General features: G+C 54.4%; 1 protein-coding gene across 3 annotated transcripts; it reads left to right on the top strand.

The window, feature by feature from the left end:
• Positions 1-1,263: 1,263 nt before the first annotated feature.
• Positions 1,264-6,624, top strand: IRX6 (iroquois homeobox 6). Of its 3 annotated transcripts, none has more exons than XM_074913088.1 (7): positions 1,268-2,125; positions 3,216-3,461; positions 3,716-3,825; positions 4,092-4,402; positions 4,542-5,033; positions 5,289-5,390; positions 5,626-6,624. In XM_074913088.1, exons 1-6 carry the CDS (start codon positions 2,081-2,083, stop codon positions 5,387-5,389), a joined length of 1,305 nt encoding a protein of 434 aa, XP_074769189.1. In that variant the 5' UTR covers positions 1,268-2,080; the 3' UTR covers position 5,390; positions 5,626-6,624. The 3 variants fall into 3 exon arrangements, with proteins under 3 accessions (XP_074769191.1, XP_074769189.1, XP_074769190.1); XM_074913089.1 differs by having other exon boundaries at positions 1,270-2,125; positions 4,095-4,402; XM_074913090.1 differs by lacking the exon at positions 5,289-5,390 and having other exon boundaries at positions 1,264-2,125.
• The last annotated feature ends 12,533 nt before the right edge of the window (positions 6,625-19,157 follow it).

The following is a 19,157-nucleotide window of genomic DNA, read 5'->3' as shown; positions in this document are numbered from 1 at the left end:
TGTGCTCGTCGCGTTGGCGAGGAGGGTGGGAGCCCCGCCCGCGGCGGCCCGGGGCCAGCGCCAGCGGCCGTGGGCCCTGGGCGCGGGCAGGATGAGCGCGCACCCGCCGCCCTGCTGCGCTCATCAAACAGCGGGAGAAACGTGCTGCTGAAAAGACTAAATTTTGCTGAATTAAGTGCTTTAGAACAAGTGGGTTTATTACTTTATAATTAGCATAACTTCCCCCACAGGGATTCTGGCAATTAAATAATTAGCAATAATGTTACCCAAAGGTGTTCTTTAATGAATTTTCTGAAGTTACTGCTGAAAGGGCTCAGCCTCCCACTGCCCGAGCGCTCGTCCCCGCCGGGCCACGAGCGATGCCGGGGGGCTCTCACGCCGAGCCCCAGGCCAGCCCGCTCGCCCCGCCGGCGCGGGCCCGGCGCTCCCCTCCCCTCCCCTCCGAGCCCCGGCCCCGGCCGGGCGCTTCGCTGCCCCGACGGCGCGGGCAGCCCGCTCCGCTCCCGGCGCGGGACGGCGGAGGGGGAAAAGCCCGGCGAGTGCCCCGCTCCCCCGTCCCCGAGCCGCCCCCCGGACGGGCCGGACGGGGCGCGGCGGCCGCTCTGCCCGCGGGGTCCCGGCGGCGGGGGCAGCGCCCCGGGGCAGCGCCCGGGCCGGGCCGGGCCGCTCCGCGCCGCCGCGCAGCGCTCGCGGCTCGGCAGCGCCACCCGTCGGGGAGCGGGCGCGGGCGGCGGAGCGGGGCCGCCCCGGCGGGGCCGGGCACGGGCAGCGGCGGGGGCAGGCGCACAAGCGCCGCCGGGCCGGGGAAAGTTGAGGTTTTTCCTTTTTTTTTTTTTTTCTTTTTCTCTTTTTTAATTGCCACTGGCAGGACATCGCGCCCGGCCGGGCACCAGAGCGCGGCGACAGCCCCCGCCGCAGGAGGGGGAAATCCCCATTTACCCCCCGGGGATCTCGCCTCAAAGGCAGATTCGCAGTGTGTACGGCGCTGGTTAAACAAGGGCATTTCCATTCGTTAATTGATGCAATTACGCCGGAGCGGCAGCGGGCAGGCCGGGCTGCCGGCAGCCATCCATCACCTCCCCGCTGACCCGCCGCAGCCCCGCCCCCGCCCGGCAGGACCATTTCGGGTCTGAGGGAGAAGAATGGGTGCCCCGCTCAGCGCTCCTCGGGGCAGGGGGCTCCCTGCGCCTGCCCGCCGCTCCGGGCCGCCGCGAGGGGTCGGGGAGCCAAGGCGGGGGGGGGCACAGCTCACCGGCTCCTCTGCAAAAGCGGTGCCTCTTGTACCGCCGAGCCCGGCCCCGAGGGCGGGAGCCGGGGGCAGCGGAAGGGCCGGGGGGCTGCGCCGGTCCCGAGCGCTCCCGGGCCCCACCGTCCCTGCGCTCCGCTCCCCCCGCTGCTGCTCCGGGGCTCCGCGGGCCGGGGGGGCCACTGGCGGATGCCGCGATTTCCCCTTTTTATATTCTCCCCACCCCCCCGACAAATTTGGATTGTGTATAAAAAAGAGAGGGGGAAGGGGCAGAGCCCCCCGCACCTCCGGTCCCTGCCTTTGACGTGCACCACGGCGCAACATTAAAACAACATGAAACAAGTGCGGGGCGCGGGGCGCTGCCTGCTCCTGCCCGCCGCTGCCTGCTCCTGCCGGCAGGGCCGTGACGTCACCCCGCTCCTCGCCCACCGATGAACGCTAAAGACCTATAGAGCAGAAAATAATACAAGCAGGCTCCGTATCTTGCAAGCCCTACGTGATTTTTCCCCCCCTCTTTGCAAAAGCCCCTTTGCACTTAAACTCTCCATACATGTGGGGTGGCTTTTTAAACTCTCTCTCTCTGCAAACATATTTATTAAGAGCGATGGGAAGTGGGGGGTAGCCTATTTTTTTAATCCAGGCACCAACCCCCCCCCCCCCCGCCTCAGATGTCTGGCTGCTTTTCTTAAGTGCAATCATCTATAATTGAGAAAAAAAAAAAAAAAAGCCATACGTGGAAATGTGTGTGTGAGAAGGTGCATCTTGAAGCAGGGTTTAGTTACAATCGATCTTGGGGGGAAAATATTGCCTATGGTCCAAAAATAAGGAGCAACTATGTCCTTCTCTCAGTTCGGATACCCCTACAGCACCACTTCACAGGTAAGGCGAGTGAGCAGCACTCACTTTTGTTCAGATTCTGCTGCTGCTGTCCAGATGTCTTGTTCCCCCTCCCTTTTTTTCTTCCCTTTCCCTTACTTAGAGTCTTTTTTTAAAAGGGCACATCTGGAGCCTTTTTTTAAAAAATGTGCGTGTGTGTTTATGTCTCGTTTGTGTTGTGTTAGGCTTAAACAAATAACTCGCAGTGTGCACAGCAAAGGCGTTTAGGAAACCGGTAATTCCCCCTCCCCCCCTCCTCCACCGTTCAGTTTTAAGTGCAACAAACAAATAAATACATAAATCCCGGCTGCGACCGATTTCCGAGCCCGCGGAGCTGCCCGCGGAGCGCCGGGCGCTGCCCCCGCGGCGGGCAGGAGGGGACGGCGGCTCCGCCGGCTCGGGGCTGCGCTACCGCTTCTGCGGAACCGGGCTGTGCCGCTTCCTCCACCCTTCCTCCCGGGTCGGTCCTTTTCCTGTGGTTTATTAGGATCTGTCGGGAATTCCCCCCCCCCCCCCCCGATTTCCGAAGGACACCCCCCACCCCCATCCCGGCACCCTGTATGAACTAAGCCGTCGCTATACCGTACCTCGAGTCACGATTTATTTGGGTAGAATTATTTATACACCGTAATCAGTGCAAGATGTGCCTCCCTCGCTTGGGAAGTTAGGTGTCCCCGTGAACTTATTGAAATCAAATGCCTTCGATTGCGTTAGCTGACATATTTACTGCTTTGTCTATTGTCAAATTAACTGTAATTGCAACTTCTTGCCTTTAAATCAATGCAAACGGACCGAGCGGGGGGCGGGAAGGAAGGAGCCGTGCGGATCTTTTGCCGTTTTCGAGAACAATTATTTCCTTAAAGTTTTGCCTCTTGATTAACCGTGGCCTCCTTCCCAGGGGCTCCCGCTTCCCATTCCGTTTATTTCCCGGTTTCTATAATTAGTCGCCTCAGCCCGGGTTTCCTATCCCCCTCCTCACCCCCCCGCCCGCACACACACACACACAGACGCGCACACGCTCCTGAACTCCCCGTGATGGGGCTGCCCCGACAGTCACTCGGCGCCGTCCCGCTCTCCCCTCTCCTCTCCGCAGTTTTTCGTGCCCGCCAGCCCCAGCACGACCTGCTGCGAGGCCGCCCCCCGCTCCGGCCCGGATGCCGCCGCGGCGCCGGCCGCCGCCTCGCTGTGCTGCGGCCCGTACGAGGGCCGGCTGCTGCCGCCCGGCCGCGCCGAGCTCAATGCGGCGCTGGGCATGTACGGCGCCCCGTACGCCGCCGGCCAGGGCTACGGCAACTACTTGCCCTACAGCGCCGAGCCCGCCGCGCTCTACACCGCGCTGGTGAGTGCCCGCCCGGGCTGCGCACCGGACGGGGGTCGGGGGGGGTGCAACAGGCGGCAAACTCCGCGGTGAGCGGTCGGTGTCGGGGCCGCGGACCGTCGAAGGGCGCGGAACCGGCGCCGTCGCGTCGGGGGTGGGGCGGGGGACGGAGGGACCTGTCTGCCGCCGGGACCCGGGGAGGCGGGGGGACGGCCGGGGGACGGCGGGGTTCCCCTCCTGGTCGAAGCCAACCGCTGCCGCTTCCCCCCCCGCAGAACCCGCAGTATGAAATCAAGGAGGGCGCCGGCACGTTGCCCTCGGGGATCGCGCAGCCCGCTGCCTACTACTCCTACGAGCACTCCTTGGGGCAGTACCAGTACGACAGGTAAAACCCCGCTGACCACCAGCAGCACCGTCCCCCTGCGAGGCAGCGGCCGACAGCGGGGGGCGGGGGGCTCCGACCTGGCAAACGTTGTAGGACAGAAACGAGGCGCCCCGGGAGCACCGGTCCGCTAAAATCAAACCTGGGCAGCGATGGCAGGCGGGCAGGGGCAGGCAGGGCCACACCGGCCTGCGGCTGGGCCGGGGGGCTCATGACGGGCTCCCGCCGCCCCCCCCCCCCCCCCCCCCCCCTTCCTAACCATCTCCCAGCAGGTACGGGACGGTGGATTTCAGCGGTTCGGCCAGACGCAAAAATGCAACGCGAGAGACGACGAGCACCCTCAAGACCTGGTTGTACGAGCACCGCAAAAACCCCTACCCCACCAAAGGAGAGAAAATCATGCTGGCCATCATCACGAAAATGACCCTGACGCAAGTGTCCACTTGGTTTGCTAACGCCAGACGGAGGCTCAAGAAAGAAAACAAAATGACCTGGTCTCCCAAGAACAAAGCGGGGGAAGAGAGGAAAGAAGAAACCCCGCGGGAAGAGGAGGAATACGGCGCGGAGAGCGAAGGCAGAGGTAGGCGGGAGAGGCGGGACGGGCGCCTCGAAGTAGCTCGAAGTGGCGGCCGATTCGAGCCCCTCCCGCTCCCCCCCAACTTCCCCACACCCGCACTAACGCCCCGCCGCCCCCTCCTCCCCGCTGTGTGTCCAAGCAGAGCAGAAGAGCTGCAAGGAGGACAAGGAGCTGCGGTTCAGCGACCTGGACGACCTGGAGGAGGAGGAGGAGGAGGAGGAGGAGGAGGAGGAGGCGGGGAAGCCGGAGAAGGGCCGGGCCAGCTCCCTGCAGGAAGACCCCAGCCTCCGCGCGGCGCTGCCCGAGGCTCCGCGGAGCGACTGCAGCCTCCCCGGCCCCTTCCGCGCCTTTCCCTGCGCCAAGGCCCCCGCCGCCCTGGCCGGCCCGCCGCCGCCCTACGCGCCCGCGGAGAAGCCGCGCATCTGGTCGCTGGCGCGCACGGCCGGGGCCAGCGCGGCGCGCAGGGGCAGCCCCGAGGGCCGCGGCGCGGAGGGAGGCGGCGGCGCGGCGGGGGAGCAGCCCCTGCCCGCCAAGGCCTTCCGGAGCTCCGCTTTCCACCTGCAGCCGCTCCCGCGGAGCTGCGCGTCCCACCGCGGCCTGGGGGAGCCGTGCCAGTACGCGGCGGCGGGCGAAGGTACCCGCGGCGGCGGGGCCGCGGGGACGGGGGGGACGGCGGGCCGGGCCGGGACCCAGGGCGCGGCGTGAGCCCGCCTTCGCGCTGACACCCACCCCCCCCCGCCGCCGGGCCCAGGTGTCGGGCGGGATGCGGCCGGGTGCCCCCCCCTCCCCCGGCGGTGCAGACGCCGAGGCTCTCCCGCTGGAGGCGAGCGGGCCGGGGAGGGCGGCGGGGCCGGGCCGTGCCCACGGCGAGCCCCTTGTGTCTGTGCAGGCTTCGGGCGGGGCGCCAAGGGCGGCCCGGGAGGCGCCGAGAGGGGCGGGCCCTGCCCGGACAGGCTGCGGACGGCGTTCCGGCCGGTGCTGCGGCGCTGAGGTAGGTGACGGGCTGGCGGCCGGGTCCACCTCGCGCCGAGCCGCCCGCCCGGCCCCGGCCCACCGGAGCGGCCCCGGCCCGACAGCGCAGCGCCAGGGCCACCGCTCGGCCCCGCTCCCGGAGCCCCCGTCGGTGCGGGGCAGCACCGTCCCGGCCCCGGGGAGGGCCGGCGGGGCTCCGGCAGGCACCGGAGCCCGCCCGGGAGCCGCTCCTCACCGCCTTCTCCCTCCCGCAGGGCCGCCCGCCCCTTCCTGAGCGCTGGCGGCGGGGCTCCGGCTGCAGCGAGGCTCTCGGCTCCAACACCGACCGACACCCCTCCCCGGCCCCGCGGTGACCCCCCGCAGGCCCGGCCCTGCCCTGCCTTCGCCGGGGAGGCGGCCCGCTGCCGCGCAACGTGCTGCTCACATGGGGCCGAGGGGCGCGGCGGGCGGAGCGGCCGCGCCCGCGGACCGGCGTCCCGGCGTCTCGTCCGCCCTCCGCCGCCCACTTTCCGTTTGTTCGACACCCCTCGTTAACGTCTTTGCCAAAAAGGAAGAGAAAAAAACAGACTAATCTTTTCTTTCCCCACGTCGTGGTTTGTTTCTCCTTTTCCTCCCAAACCTGCTTCTCCCAAGGCGCGTTTGTTGGCGGTTGCTCCGCGCCGTCCCGAGGCGGCGGGAGAGGAGCAGCGCAGGTCACGCCGGGCTGTTGGTTTCCCGTCGCTGTACATAGATACCGCTGAAAGTATTTTTCAGAGTCTAATTAACACGGATGAGCTGAAGGCCGTGAAGCCGTCCTGTGACCCCTCAGCTCCTCGGCCGGGAGCCGGCCCCGGCCCCGGGCACCCGCCGCCTGCCCCGGGGCACGGCCGGGGCACCCCCGGGCAGCGGGGGGCGGCCGGGCGGCGGCGGAGGACGTTGTTCGTGGGTCACCGCCGTCAGTCGGTGAAAAGAGCAGTGCTGCACTTCACAGGACAGACGGGAAAGGGAAACCGTATCTCTGCATTATTTCTGTTTAATTAAAAGTGTCATCAAACACTTTGTGTTCAGACTAATAAACCAAGCAGGGATGAGGAAAGAATGTTTCTTTGTTCCTGTCTCTAGAAGCAGTGGCAATAATTTAAATTAATAACTGTGGTAATTAAGAGGTCATCTATAGATCAACCCGATACCTGCTATTTCCAAGTTCACCGGGGTCAACATTTACATTAAGTCATTTGTGGTCAATAGAGTCCAATGAATTCTGCCTTAATAAATCAGGGAAATCAATCTTGAATATCGAGTAGACTTCTGTATGTTTACCAAAGGCTACCAAGACAAGTGGGGCTGCAGAGCTGGGACTCCTCCGGGTTTGTGACTGGAGCAGCAGCTCGCAGGGGAAGGGAGAAGCTGCAGGTCAACGCGTGGAGAGGCGGCGGGGGCTGCCCCGGCTTCGGCCCCGCTTCCAGCCCCGGCCCCGCCCGGGCTGGGCAGGGAGCAGAGCCGCCCCGGGCTGCGGGGGCACCTCTCACCGAAGGCAAAGTGTCGGGGGGGGAAGGGGGGCGGTGTAAGCGTACACGAGGGCCGGCAGGTAACAGAGCGGCCGGGAGCGGGGCCGGGCCGGGCGGGAGCCCCGCCGCGGAGGCCTGACCCCAGGGCTTTCCCGAGCTTCGGAGCAGCCCTGGGCGGGCGGCGGCGCCGAAGCCGCAGTCTGTTGCAAAGACCCGCAGCTTAGAGTAGGGCAAATTAAACTGCGAAAAGATAAACATTATTTCAAGTCGGATTTGAAGGATTAGGGCTTGTAAATAGAGTATTAGGCCCTTTCGAAGGGTTCTTGCAAGGCGGCTTTTCCGCCCCTGCTCTCCCACCGGAGGGGACAGGTATTATCTGCCCTGGGAACGAAGCGCAGGTTGCCCACGCGTGTCCGCAGCGGCCGGTCCCCGCTCCCCACCGCGTCCCGCTACGGCACGGGCCGGTCGGGAGCTTCCCCGAGCTGCCGGCGCTGCCCCCCGGCCCTGGCATCCCCCGGCCTCCACGGGAGCGCCCGAAGGAGCCGCCAAGCCCGCGGGATGCTTCAGGAGTCGACAGCGGGCTTCGGGGTCTTTTTAAGGCAGGCACGAAGGTAACCTCGGGGAGTCTTAAGACTTTTATTTATTGTTTTTACTCCCCTTTTATTAAAGGTCAAGCGAGCGAGATGCAGATTATCCCGCCCAGGACTCGCCTGCAATCTGTCACACCGGCAAGATATGTATCGCAAATCTCTCAAAATATAATCTCTGGGAATCATATTCCGAAGACTGTTTTGATTAAAAACCAGAGCGGGGATTGATGGAGAACTAATACCGGGAGCAGAGCCTGCGAGCGCCCAGGCACAGAGCTAAAATAATGGGCTCCCCCAGGTGTCACAGAAACATGAAATTCAGCGCCTCCAAATGCCCCGATGAACAGATCTGAACCGGCTTGCGGCTGGGCTTCGCAGCGAGCCGGGCTTTGCAATGCCGCTGCGCTCTGGGGGGTGAACCCGGGCTGCCCAAGGGGCAACGCGGGGCGGGCTCCGCCGGGGCGGCGCGGACGGGGCCGGGACAGCGCCGAGCCCCCCCCCGGCCGGTGCGAGCCCCCGCGGCCCGGCCCGCCGCCAGCTCCCCTCGCCCTCAGCCCGCCCGGGCGAGGCGCAAGGCAGAGCCGCAAGGTGCAGAGCCCGCTCCCCCCGGGGCGGCGGGGCCGAGAAGCGACCGGCCCGCAGCACCCCACCCCCCCCAGCCATCCCGTTTCGTTCTCAGTGGCCGGGTCTCCCCCTTCTCCGCAGCCCGCTGCGACGCGCCCGCTCCGGCCGCGCCACCCCCCGTCCCCGCTTCGCCCCCCAATTAGCGGCGGGGGCGCTGATTGCTGCCTCCCCCGCTGGGCTGGGAAGTTTCTACAACAAAGTTGCCGGGCTAATGGCCCCGGGCGGGAGCGGCGGGGCCGCGCACACTCCACTGCGCCCGCTCAAAGGCAGCGCGACCGCGGGGCCGCCGCCGCGCTCGCTAATGAAGTTTTGTCAAAGACAATTACGGGCTCGGCGGGGGCAGGAGGCCGCGATGAAAAGGCGGCTTTGTGCGGCCGAGACGGCGCGGCTCCCCGGCACGTCCCCCCCCCCCCCGGCCCTTCCTGCGCCCCCGCGGTGACCCCCGCGCCCGGCCCCGCTCCCCGGCCCCCTGGTAGATGCAGAGACGGGCCGGTGCCGGCAGTAAGCCTCCCGGAGCCGGAGTTCGCCGGCCTGACGGAGGAGCGCAGCAGCCCCGGCAAGCGGAGGGCAGCGGTACGGGCACCCCCAGCCCGCCGCGCAGCACCCGCAGGCTTTCTGCCGAGGGTTTCCTGGCCCCCCTTCCCTCCCCAGCCGGGCTGCTGCAGCGGATTCCGGCGTTAACGTCGTTGTATTCAGCAAATGGGAGAATTAATCTGAAAACTGGCCGCCGAGATGGCTAAATCTGTTTAAATATACACCGGAGAGGCACGCAATGGGGGTCTCGGGTCGCGGCTGGCTGCAGCTGGGCGGGGAGGAGGTGTGGAAGAGGGGGGCGATAACCATCTTTCCCACCTTCCCCACGCTCCCAGCACCCGCCCGTGCTGTCCTCCAGCTCCGGTCCTCGGTCACCCGCTCCCAGCGCTTCACCTCCCTCCCGTCCCAGCCAATACAGGTCGCACAAAACACGCTGGTGCTCTCCTGGAGAGTTCGGGAGTCATGAGAAGGTCTGGACAACACAATTAACCACCCAGATCCTCACTTCCCAGCCTTCTGAAGCACAACCCTCCTTCCAAACACAGGAGAGAGGAAACCTTCCTCTAGTCCCACACCAGCATGTGAGGAGAGTGGCCTTGACACTGAATGGTCTGGGATCTTGTCACCCTCAGCTGGCTGGTGCTTGACTGTCCCCTCAAACACACATCCTGTCACCCTACAAGGCTTCCCATCCCACAGTAAAGGGATGATTTTTACTGGCCTTGGAGCAGCAAAAACCTTGGAGATCCCTCTTCAAAGCTGGCTACAGCAATAGTTTTAGCATTATGTGACTATTGAGGTTATGGAGCAATGGATTGGAGCAATTAGTTCAAAATGATCTCAAAAGCTGCACAAGCAGCTCTGCAGGCCAGGTGTCATTTGAGGATCAAAGCATCTGTTAGGGGAAAATCATTTTTGCCATTGTACTGCCTTTTTTTTTTTTTTTACCTACTGTTCATCTGAAAATAAATTACAGGCCAGAACAGGTGGATAACATTCTGGAATGATTTAACGATTTAGTTAATCTGGATTCTCTTTCAATCTACTTAGCAGGATGAATACTTTTTTTTTTTTTTTTAGCCTGAATCCAAAAGCTGGGCTTTTCATCTAAAGAAAATAAAATACCCTAATACACTGCTTTGCTGCTGTCAAGGTGTACTCCCCACCACTGTTAGTAACACAGCAGTAATGTTTGCCCTGCTGAAGGGCCTGAGGGGAAAACCTCCAGAAAACCAAGATTTTAGTTTTCTTTTCTTCTTTGTCATCTTCCTAGTGCTTTAGATGTTATCTGCCGTTCCTGGGACAGAGTCTGGGTAATAACTGATGGTAGTATTCAGTCACTACCCCTTAAAACTTAATATTCATGGGTGTCTGCTCTCAGGCCTTCCCTGTGGTTAGGACAGGTTTGTGTCCTGCTGACTGGGAGAGGGAGTGGGGCGGGGGGGCCTGAACGAACACATAGGAAACTTCTGCTGCAGACACCTGTGGATGCACTGACACCAAATGAAGCCAGGAGCAATGCACACTCACCCAAGGCTGGCACCTTGTTCCTCAGGAAGCAGACCCTAACACGAGACTTTCCTTCTTGAATAGACACAGTTTTGCTAAAGAGGGATTAGCAAAATCATTACCTGCTTACTCAGATATGAATTTCTGATGTTTGGTTTCAGCCAGAATAAGATATTTCATGGGAAAGATACTCTCAGGACCTGTAACGTGTTGAAATTCCTGGGATAACTCCCCAGGTGGCTGGGTTTGGGTGCTCTGGTCCCACTGGAGTGGTAACACAGACAGGCAGAGTGCAGCAGGAGCTGACAAAACGCTTTTAGGTACAGGGGAATGTTACAGCATACGGGAGGGGCTGTAGTTACCACTGCCAGGATGTTTCCAACTCATGTGCCTCTCTCTACTTCAGCCTAATGGGCTGAACTGAGGTAAAGAGCTCTTAAACTTGCTTTACAGACTCAGTATGTGCACCAGCAAAATCATACTTTACTTTCTTCTCTTTTTTTTTAACCCAGCACGGCTCTGAATGGAAATTTGCTACTAGGCAAGTGCTGAGTTCATGCCACGGCACCAGCTCAATCACGGAGAGGTGTGTTTGGCTGAACTTCTGCATTCCCAGACAAGCCAGCCAGGTTGGTGAACCTGCCAGCCCACCCTCCCAGACTACCTGTGGTGGCAGAGAAGGGACTTGGCGCAATCACCTGTCAGCCCTTCCAGGGATGGACAGGTGCTGTCAGCCATGTGGGCTGTTCAAAAACCAGGCCCACACCCACTGGGTTCCAGAGTAAACGTGAAAGCCTGTTTTTTAACCAAAAATACAACAGCACAGTCTCCTCCACCCGACTAGGGTGACTTGTTCAAGTGGATTCACTTCTGAATTTTAAATATACACATCATCAATATACAACATCTAAAAGATGCCCTCCACAGCCATCTGCTTAATGGAATATATTTACTGAACAGCTAAAAATCAAACAGCAACGGGAGCTTCCTATTGCCACAACTGATCCCAATGTTGCTCACTACACATAACAGAAAAATCAAGCATCCACATCACCATGCTCAGGTTTTCTCTATGCAAACCACGTGAGGTGCAGTGGTAAGTAATGGACTAGGTGTGCAAGGAATCAGACAGTGAGGAACTCAGCCAGCAGCCTGCCAGGGATTTGTGATTCCCAGTTAAATCTTATTTATCTGACCACGTGCTTCACAGCTCCACAGCTGCCAGCTACGATTTATTTTGGGGAGGTCTGACAACCTGGTCACCATGCTCAGCTGGTATGAGAACAATGCTCCACGTACTGGAGGAGGGTAACTCACTGCTGGCAGCACTCAGACCTTCCCACCGAAGCTCTCTTGCAGTGTTCTGAAAGCAGCAGACCTTTCCCAGAGCTCAGTACTGTGTGTGGACTCTCCCTGACGGTGCAGCTGCGGAGCAGCTTTCCAGAGTGAAAAGTGGGTCATTTGTTACACCCACAGGACAACAGGACAAACAAAGCTCTTTTGAGAAGTGTCGCTGGCAGTAGAGCTGCGATCATATTAAGAATGGACAGTTTTGCTGCCGCGTTGTATCAGCAGCAAACCAGCCCCCTAGCCCACGATCCAAAACCAGCAGTGAGTACGGCAGGACAGCTGATTTTCCCTTGAATAGTAAGTACCCAACAGGAATAGCAGCAGAAACAACTGCTACTGTGAGACATGTGGTATCTGCCCTGGCTGGGTACCACAGCCTGGCTCTTACCTAACCAACACCAGGGACACTGCTGTTTCAGGGCACTGCTTTATATTCATGAAATCTCTCCTTTGCACATACAGGAAGATAATTCTGAAGTGGCCCAAAGCTGCTTAGGGAGCAAGGAGATGAGCAAAGGAGATGAACCATGCTCATACTGCTAAGAAATTGTCAAAATTCTCCCAGAGCAGCAGCACTTCTGCTGTGCAGCCACCCCCTTATTTGCCTGTTGCCTCTGAAAGGCCAAAAGTGCTGCAGGGTAACCCCAGTGTCACCGGGGAAGGTGGTACCACTGATTCATGTATTTTCAGCTCTTTCACACTGCCATTACTACTCTGACCAGCAACTTCAGTATCAGCAAAGTAAGTGTTTCTGTGATGTTACCCTTTAAAAGAAGAAAAGCCATACAGCAAGGACACTGTGTGTGCCACATCAGCAGGTTCTTGTTAAGCAGGTGTTTTTGCACCGCACCCCAACACACCATAACCTCCGTGAGTACACATTGTGAGCAGTGGCACATAGCAGCACAGGGGCATGGAAAAAAGTGTGAAAATCTCTCCACTAACTTGCCTATAAAAACAAGCACCAGCACAACTGAAAGCAGCAGGGCTCTCGTCTGCAGGGTCAGCCCCTTCTGCTCCTCTGACTGCTGCTGCTTCCTTCAAGACTGCAGCGACCACCCCCCTTGCTCACCCAGAGTTCCCCCAGCAGCGCGGGACAGGAGCCCCAGCAGCGGGCACATCGTCGTTGCAGACAGAGCTGCTGCCTCCTCCAACTACCTGAGCTCATTCTTCTGAGGGCTGTGCAACCAGGGCTGTCCCACAGACCTCTCTGCAAAGGCCTGTCAGCTCAAGAGATTTGCTAGTGCTGAACCTCCAGTATGATTTTTAAATCTTTAGCTGATATTGCATAGAGATACAGAAGGCTGAAGACTTACAAAAATATAGCACAATTAGGGAATGAGAGAAAACAACAGTAGGTAAAAGTTAACACAGAACCAGGATAAAGTAGTGTCTACAATGAGAAATAATTTCTGAAAACACATGTCAAATTACTGATTTTTTAATCAGATACTTGTATGCTAAATATTTCTGTGAACCTTCAGCATTTAGAGTACTGTAGATAATGCAGTAATAGCTGCCTTAGCTGAGGGAAAGGTGGTTTCTACAGGCAGGATTTCCAATTTCCAATTTCTCACTGCCTGTCAGAGCAGAGCTGATACACCTTCTGCTTCCATTTCATTGTACCCTCAGTGAGTGCAGCTCAGTGGAGGCACTATATTCAGGGGCACATCTGCCTATCAAGGATTACAATTTACCTGTAGAAAAATCAATTGCCAGTAAAATTCTTCAAGCATCCTCCGGAATTCAGAGATGTAACATATATTACTCTTTTCCCTGAACTTTTCCATAAAAATATTGGCTTACTCAGTATTCTATGGCAGGAAATTAATAAAACTTGTCCTAGTTCCTCTCAATTACAGCAATAATATAACCTCATTTTTTCTTCATACACATTTAAAACTCAGGCTACAAATATAACACACAGTATTCCATAAATGAAGCAGATGTAATTATACTGTGGGACTGTAGTCTCTGAGACAACTGTACTTAGAGCACAAGATGCTCTCTAGGTCACTTTTCACCCCAAATCTTGAGGCTGATCGAGGGCTGCACTGCCTCCAGCTCCACTCAGCATGGCATTAAGAGTAGTTTATCTTGCAAAGGCTCACAAATGACATTTTAAGGGCTGAGGAGAACGAGGACACAGCAGTGACCCAGTGATCCCCACTTCTTTGTAGAACTAGAGGCGGTCTCTGTACAACTCCAGGCCTTCTTGTATAGAGATGCCCCAGTCTCAGCCTGAAGGCTCTCTGCAGCGTGATGCAGTGCTTGCTGCCCCTTCCCTGCTAACCGTCAGGTCAGGCTGCCACAGCTGCTAAATCAAACCTGTAGGAGTGATCACAAAATTAGCACTGCTTGATTAGTTATGAAACTCAGTGTACTACAGTTTTATGCATTTTAGTTTTGTAAGCTTCACTGACAAGCAGTGTTTGTCCCTCCTGGGAAAATTGTGATGAAGTCTAGTGGGTTTTTTCTTGACTCGTGTATGGATGTCACCAGAGTTTCATTGAACAGACCTAAATTTCAGGTCCGTATTTTCGCTTATGGCAGCCCAAACAGCCTGGTCATGAGTGCAGCAGTCTGTGAAGGGATCCTGAACATCATCTGTCGCATGGTTAGTTCCCTCAGCTTCTCCCCAGAGGAAACTCTGTGCACACTATTTGTTTTCAGAATGCACCGGTTTTTGTTCTCTAGAATAAAACTTTTGGCCCGATTTCTTATGGAAACAAAGCTCCTGTAATCACTGTGGGAGAAAATAAACATCTGCCCACCACTGCATAATTTCTTAAATTGACTGGCACATCTCAGCCAATCTTTAGCATGAGGATGTATGCGCTCTGGCCTCCATCTCAAATAAATGCAGAAAAAAGTTTCTCCCATCGACAACCAGAACAGTTTCAGAGCCATTTTCCTCTCTAGAGGAACTCAGAGCAGCCGCACTCCCGAGTCAGGCAATTTGCTGAAATGCCTGAAGTCCAGCGGGATTAATCCCAGCCTCAGGGTTGTACTCATCCCCTGTGGTCACTCGAGCCGGTTAGGAATGGCATGTTTGGTTCTTTTTTGCCCTACACGCAATTGCTATGACTGATCATGCAAATCACGGCAGTGATGTGCACAACTGAAAACACAAGCCAAAAGACATTTTTATACAAACTTGTGATGTAAATACCAGGGGGAGGGGAAGTATACTTTAAAGGACTAAAATGATTTTTCAACAAGAATTATTTGAGATAGAAAGTAGGAGAAAGATAGAGGGGAGCAAGAAATGCAGTCCCCCAAAACCAGAAGGCATAATGAAATCTCTGCTAGAGCTCACTCGTTTTCTTTCAGCCTTCCAGACAGGTATATCAACATGCCTATAAAGCTCTGCTGGTGACAACCGTCCAAAGCCTGGGCCACAATTTTACCCTATAGAAAGTGGAGAGAAAATCTAGATATTTTCTTCCATAAGATGTAAAGACAAGCTAGCATGCCCTGCAGAATTCCCTGCCGTGGCTCAAGCAGGTTAAATTGCATGCTGGCAGCTCCGTGGCCAGTTGCCCGGAGAGTGCCACTATCTTAAAGCAAGAAGCACCACAGAGAGGTCCTATTTACTACTCTGCAAAGGATATGGGTTGTTTGCTCTGAGGTATGGTTTCAAGAGAGCTGTTCGGGTTTAGGTGCGATATATACCTGTTTATTACATTGATAAATTATACATTTTTCCTACTTGATTTGTTGGGGACTGAGTGACCTGGCAGTAAAACTGACTTGATATTACCACTTAGCTCTTACTGATGTCTTTTCCGGTTCACCTTTTATTTGCATAAATGAGAAACAGAAAGAAACCCCTATTCTTTAACAGAATCACATGGGATTCCCTGGGCAGGGTTGATGGATGTTGCAGACACACATCTCCCCGGGTACCAAACCGGTAACAACTTTTGTCCCCGCGCTCTTACAACCCCCTGCGCAGTGACCCCTCGCCCCACGTTCAGCAAACGCAGAGCTGACAGGCCAGCAGTGTTTGCTCAGGCACAGCTTTGACACTTTAACACATGAAGTTTGTGGGGAGGAACAAGTGAGCAAACATTAGATTTTAATTTCTGTAATTAACCCTTCAAAAATATGGGACCTATAAATATATAACTATAAACCTAAATATATAACTATAAATGTAAATATATAGCTATAAACCTAAATATATACCTATGCCTATAAATAGGCATTTTTATAAATTCAAACAACTGTGAAGCTTTCTTCTGATGGAAGGGACAAGAATAATTGTTTCTAAAAGAAAAAACAGAAAGACTGCAAGCACTCACACATCACAGGGGTGCAGCTTGGGGCTCTGTCTCGCTGTTGCAAAGATTACAACAATATTCCACAGCTGCATTTCACTTTACCATGTCTTAAAATAAAATAATAGTTAAAACCAAAACATAACTGAGGACTGGTTTTGATGCTTAATTTCACAAGGAAAAACCCCAGTGAATATATTAACATGACCTTCACATAAGTGAGACTTCCACCAGGAGAGGACTTTGCCAGGGTCAAAACAAAACCTTCAGAGACTCTTTCTCAGAAACCCGATCACCACCATAAAACACTGGTAGTTGACCCTGAATGCTCCAAAACTTAAGACATTGCAGATTCAGATCCATAGTACTCACTCACATCTCTGCAGAAAAATCTTGTGGAATTAAACAGAGGATGAAGATAACATTAATTTCTGTTAATCTTTGAGTTCCTTATTTTCCTGTTCTGTGCACTCCACAGTAGTGTTATATATATATACTTCTGTTTAATTTTATCAGACAGTTCCAAAATCTTAAAAGAAATTATAAGTGTCTTCATAATTCATAGGATTTTTCCCCATAAGGCATTTCTCTTCCTTTTGTTTATGTTTTGGGAGGAAACATCAGTAGTACAAAGAAACAGTGCTGCACAAAAATAAAACAAACCCAAAAGAGATGCTGCAAAACAACAAAAGAAATGAACACAAACAGAAGGAGAAAGCTCTGCAAGGGGGTCCCTGTTGGAAAGAAGTGAATGGGGTTTTACACACATGGACTCTTACATTTTTTGATAACCAGAAATCTACTCTTTTACTGTTTCTTTCAATTTGAGTCCTCTCATCTAGGAATCTTTGTGTTTTGTACCAGCATTGGAAGCAAGTGTATTGTTTTTCTTTGCCAACTGCTGGAGCGTGACTCTGGGAAGGTGGGCTCTGCCAGTCCTGCACTCCTTGTGTTCAGAAGCTCACCTGGTTTAAAAATCAAATGAGGATTTGAAAAAAATCACCAAAGAAAACAAACCCCAAAGTCTGTTCATGCCCTTCTGTAACATTAGCTTTCTCTCAACCCATTTCTCTGTGTATGTGCGTCATGTACTTATGGGACAGACGAGTAATGAGCATTGTGACCTATAAAACCAGCAGAAGATGGGACGAAAAAAACCCTGCATTTACATTCAGGTTTATAAAAAGTTAGGTTTTATGGATAAATCAGAATGGAAGGGAGTGGGGCCAGTGCAGAAGTTCTGGCAGTTTGTAACTCCCATCCTTGGAAAGTTTGCAATGAGGTGAAAAAGATTTAGAAGACATGAGCATTCCCCCCCAGCCAGCTCACGGTACACAAGCAGAAGCTGTCTCACAGATGGCTTTGGGTGGCAGGATGACCAAATTTATTATTTTAACATTCTCTACTAATTTGCTCAGTCCCTTTTGATGACACCTAACCATGTCAGGCACTGACAAGGGGAATGAAGTCAGTGGACTCTTGCTCACACCCACTTTTTTTCTCTTCTTTAGAAAAACCCCCAAACCCCATGAACCACTGGCTGACATGGAACATATTTCCCCCTCATCACAGCCAGTCTGACACACACCTGAACACTCACAAATTGCATCTGCCTGCTGGACCAGACCCTCCTGGGCTCAGAGGTATCTCCAGGAATGCCAGTGGGACAGTCTGTCCCACTATACTGAGATCCAGGAGCTGGTCTCCTCCACGGCAGCAGATTGTCCTGGCCACTAAACAACTGGCAACCCACCAACTCTCAGTTTCTCCAGCCTATAAATCTCCAGGTGTGAAAGAGCAGCCACCCAACAGCAGAGCACCACAACTAGGACACCAGCAGAATCCCAGGCTCCTATTTTAGAAGGAAGCTTGAAAGATTAAAGAACAGAAACACCCACCCTGGCTAAAGAGCCTGAGTGAAAAAAAAGAGCTGGAGAATATGGCTCACTTCAGCCTGCGCTGCAACAAGGAGGTAGGCTTTAGTCTAGTTTGGCTTGGTAACACCAAGAGAGATGTCACAGCTGAAGAAGGGTTCAGCACTAACTATATAAGCCCTCCCACCACATGACTGGCTTCATCCTGTAGTTGTCCTTTTTCTGTCTCCATCGCTTTTGTTACTAAGTGGACTGGATTAAAGCCAGCACAGATGCACTGCGCGCCACCAAGTGTCACACTGACGGCTCCTTGAAGGGCTGGATCAGTTTAGCTAAACTGACAAAGGAGACAGAGGTAGCACAGTGCACTGCAGCCAAGTACCAGAGAAAATCTTGACAGGCTGGAGGTAAAGCAGGAAAATATGAACAATAAGGAACACACTTGAACAGAAAAGTGACTAAGCTCTAGATCAAATGATCAAAGGAGATGGTAAATACTCCATTTTTTTGACACCTCTAAATCAAGACCAGGTGTTTTTCTAGAGAACGCATTCTAGCAGTTCCATGATGTATACCAGGAGCAGAAGCAGCAAATGTGACTGTCTTTCCTTGCCTTGAGATATCTGTGAAGCAGCATTATCAGCCCTCTTTGGGAAATCAACTTTCCTTCATGCCAGGGTATATACTTTTTAGGACTTTTTTGGTTTGGCTGTGGGTTTTTTACCTGTCTTTCAGGGACCTGCAAGCATATTACAAAAGAGCAACACTTCACACTTGTATGAATTAAGATTACTCTAGAGGGCAAATATTGCAGAGTATTTTCCACTTTAACCTGTGCGTGCAGTCTGATAGACATTTTTGCCAGTATTGTAACAAAAGCAAATAAATGGCAGGAATATATGGTAAAACAGTGGTGCTCAAGCACATAATGAAAAAAATGAAAGAAAGCAAGTTTGGCAGTGTACTTTTGCCTACTAGCGTCATATTTAGCCATGCAGAGAACAAAAAAAACCAGATCTAAACCGATTGTTTACTGCTCAGGCAACAGCCTATTAAAATCACCCTCATTACTACAGCAATAGTACATGTTTACAGGGATTGTGGCTGATTTTGATCAGCCATACCAAGCCATGCCTCAACCCATTTCATACTGATTAGAGTCTGGCCATATTTTAAGTGTCTATGAAATTATGCAAATGGAATCTGTACCAGAAAATCAGATTGCCAGATAATTGACCATTAATCTTTGATAAAAGTTTAAAAAAATTAAAGCAATCAGAAATCAGCTTAGCATATTGTCTCTTGGGCCTTATTTTGGTCTAGTAAGTCTGTACACTAAGCTGATTTCTGATTGCTCTAAGTTGTAAAAATTGCTTTTTCACCCACGGATATCAATGAGATTGCACCTGGTGTAAGTCGGGGCTGAATTTGATCCGCCATGTGCCTTAATCACAGTATATTTTTGTTAAAACCCAGTATTTGTGTGGATCTGTGGATACTGATTTGTTCAAGCACACAATAATCTCCCCCTAAGC

Source organism: Athene noctua, chromosome 9 (assembly GCF_965140245.1).
Source record: "Athene noctua chromosome 9, bAthNoc1.hap1.1, whole genome shotgun sequence".
Classification (NCBI taxonomy): Eukaryota; Metazoa; Chordata; class Aves; order Strigiformes; family Strigidae; genus Athene; species Athene noctua.
This window is presented reverse-complemented; position numbering and strand designations above follow the sequence as displayed.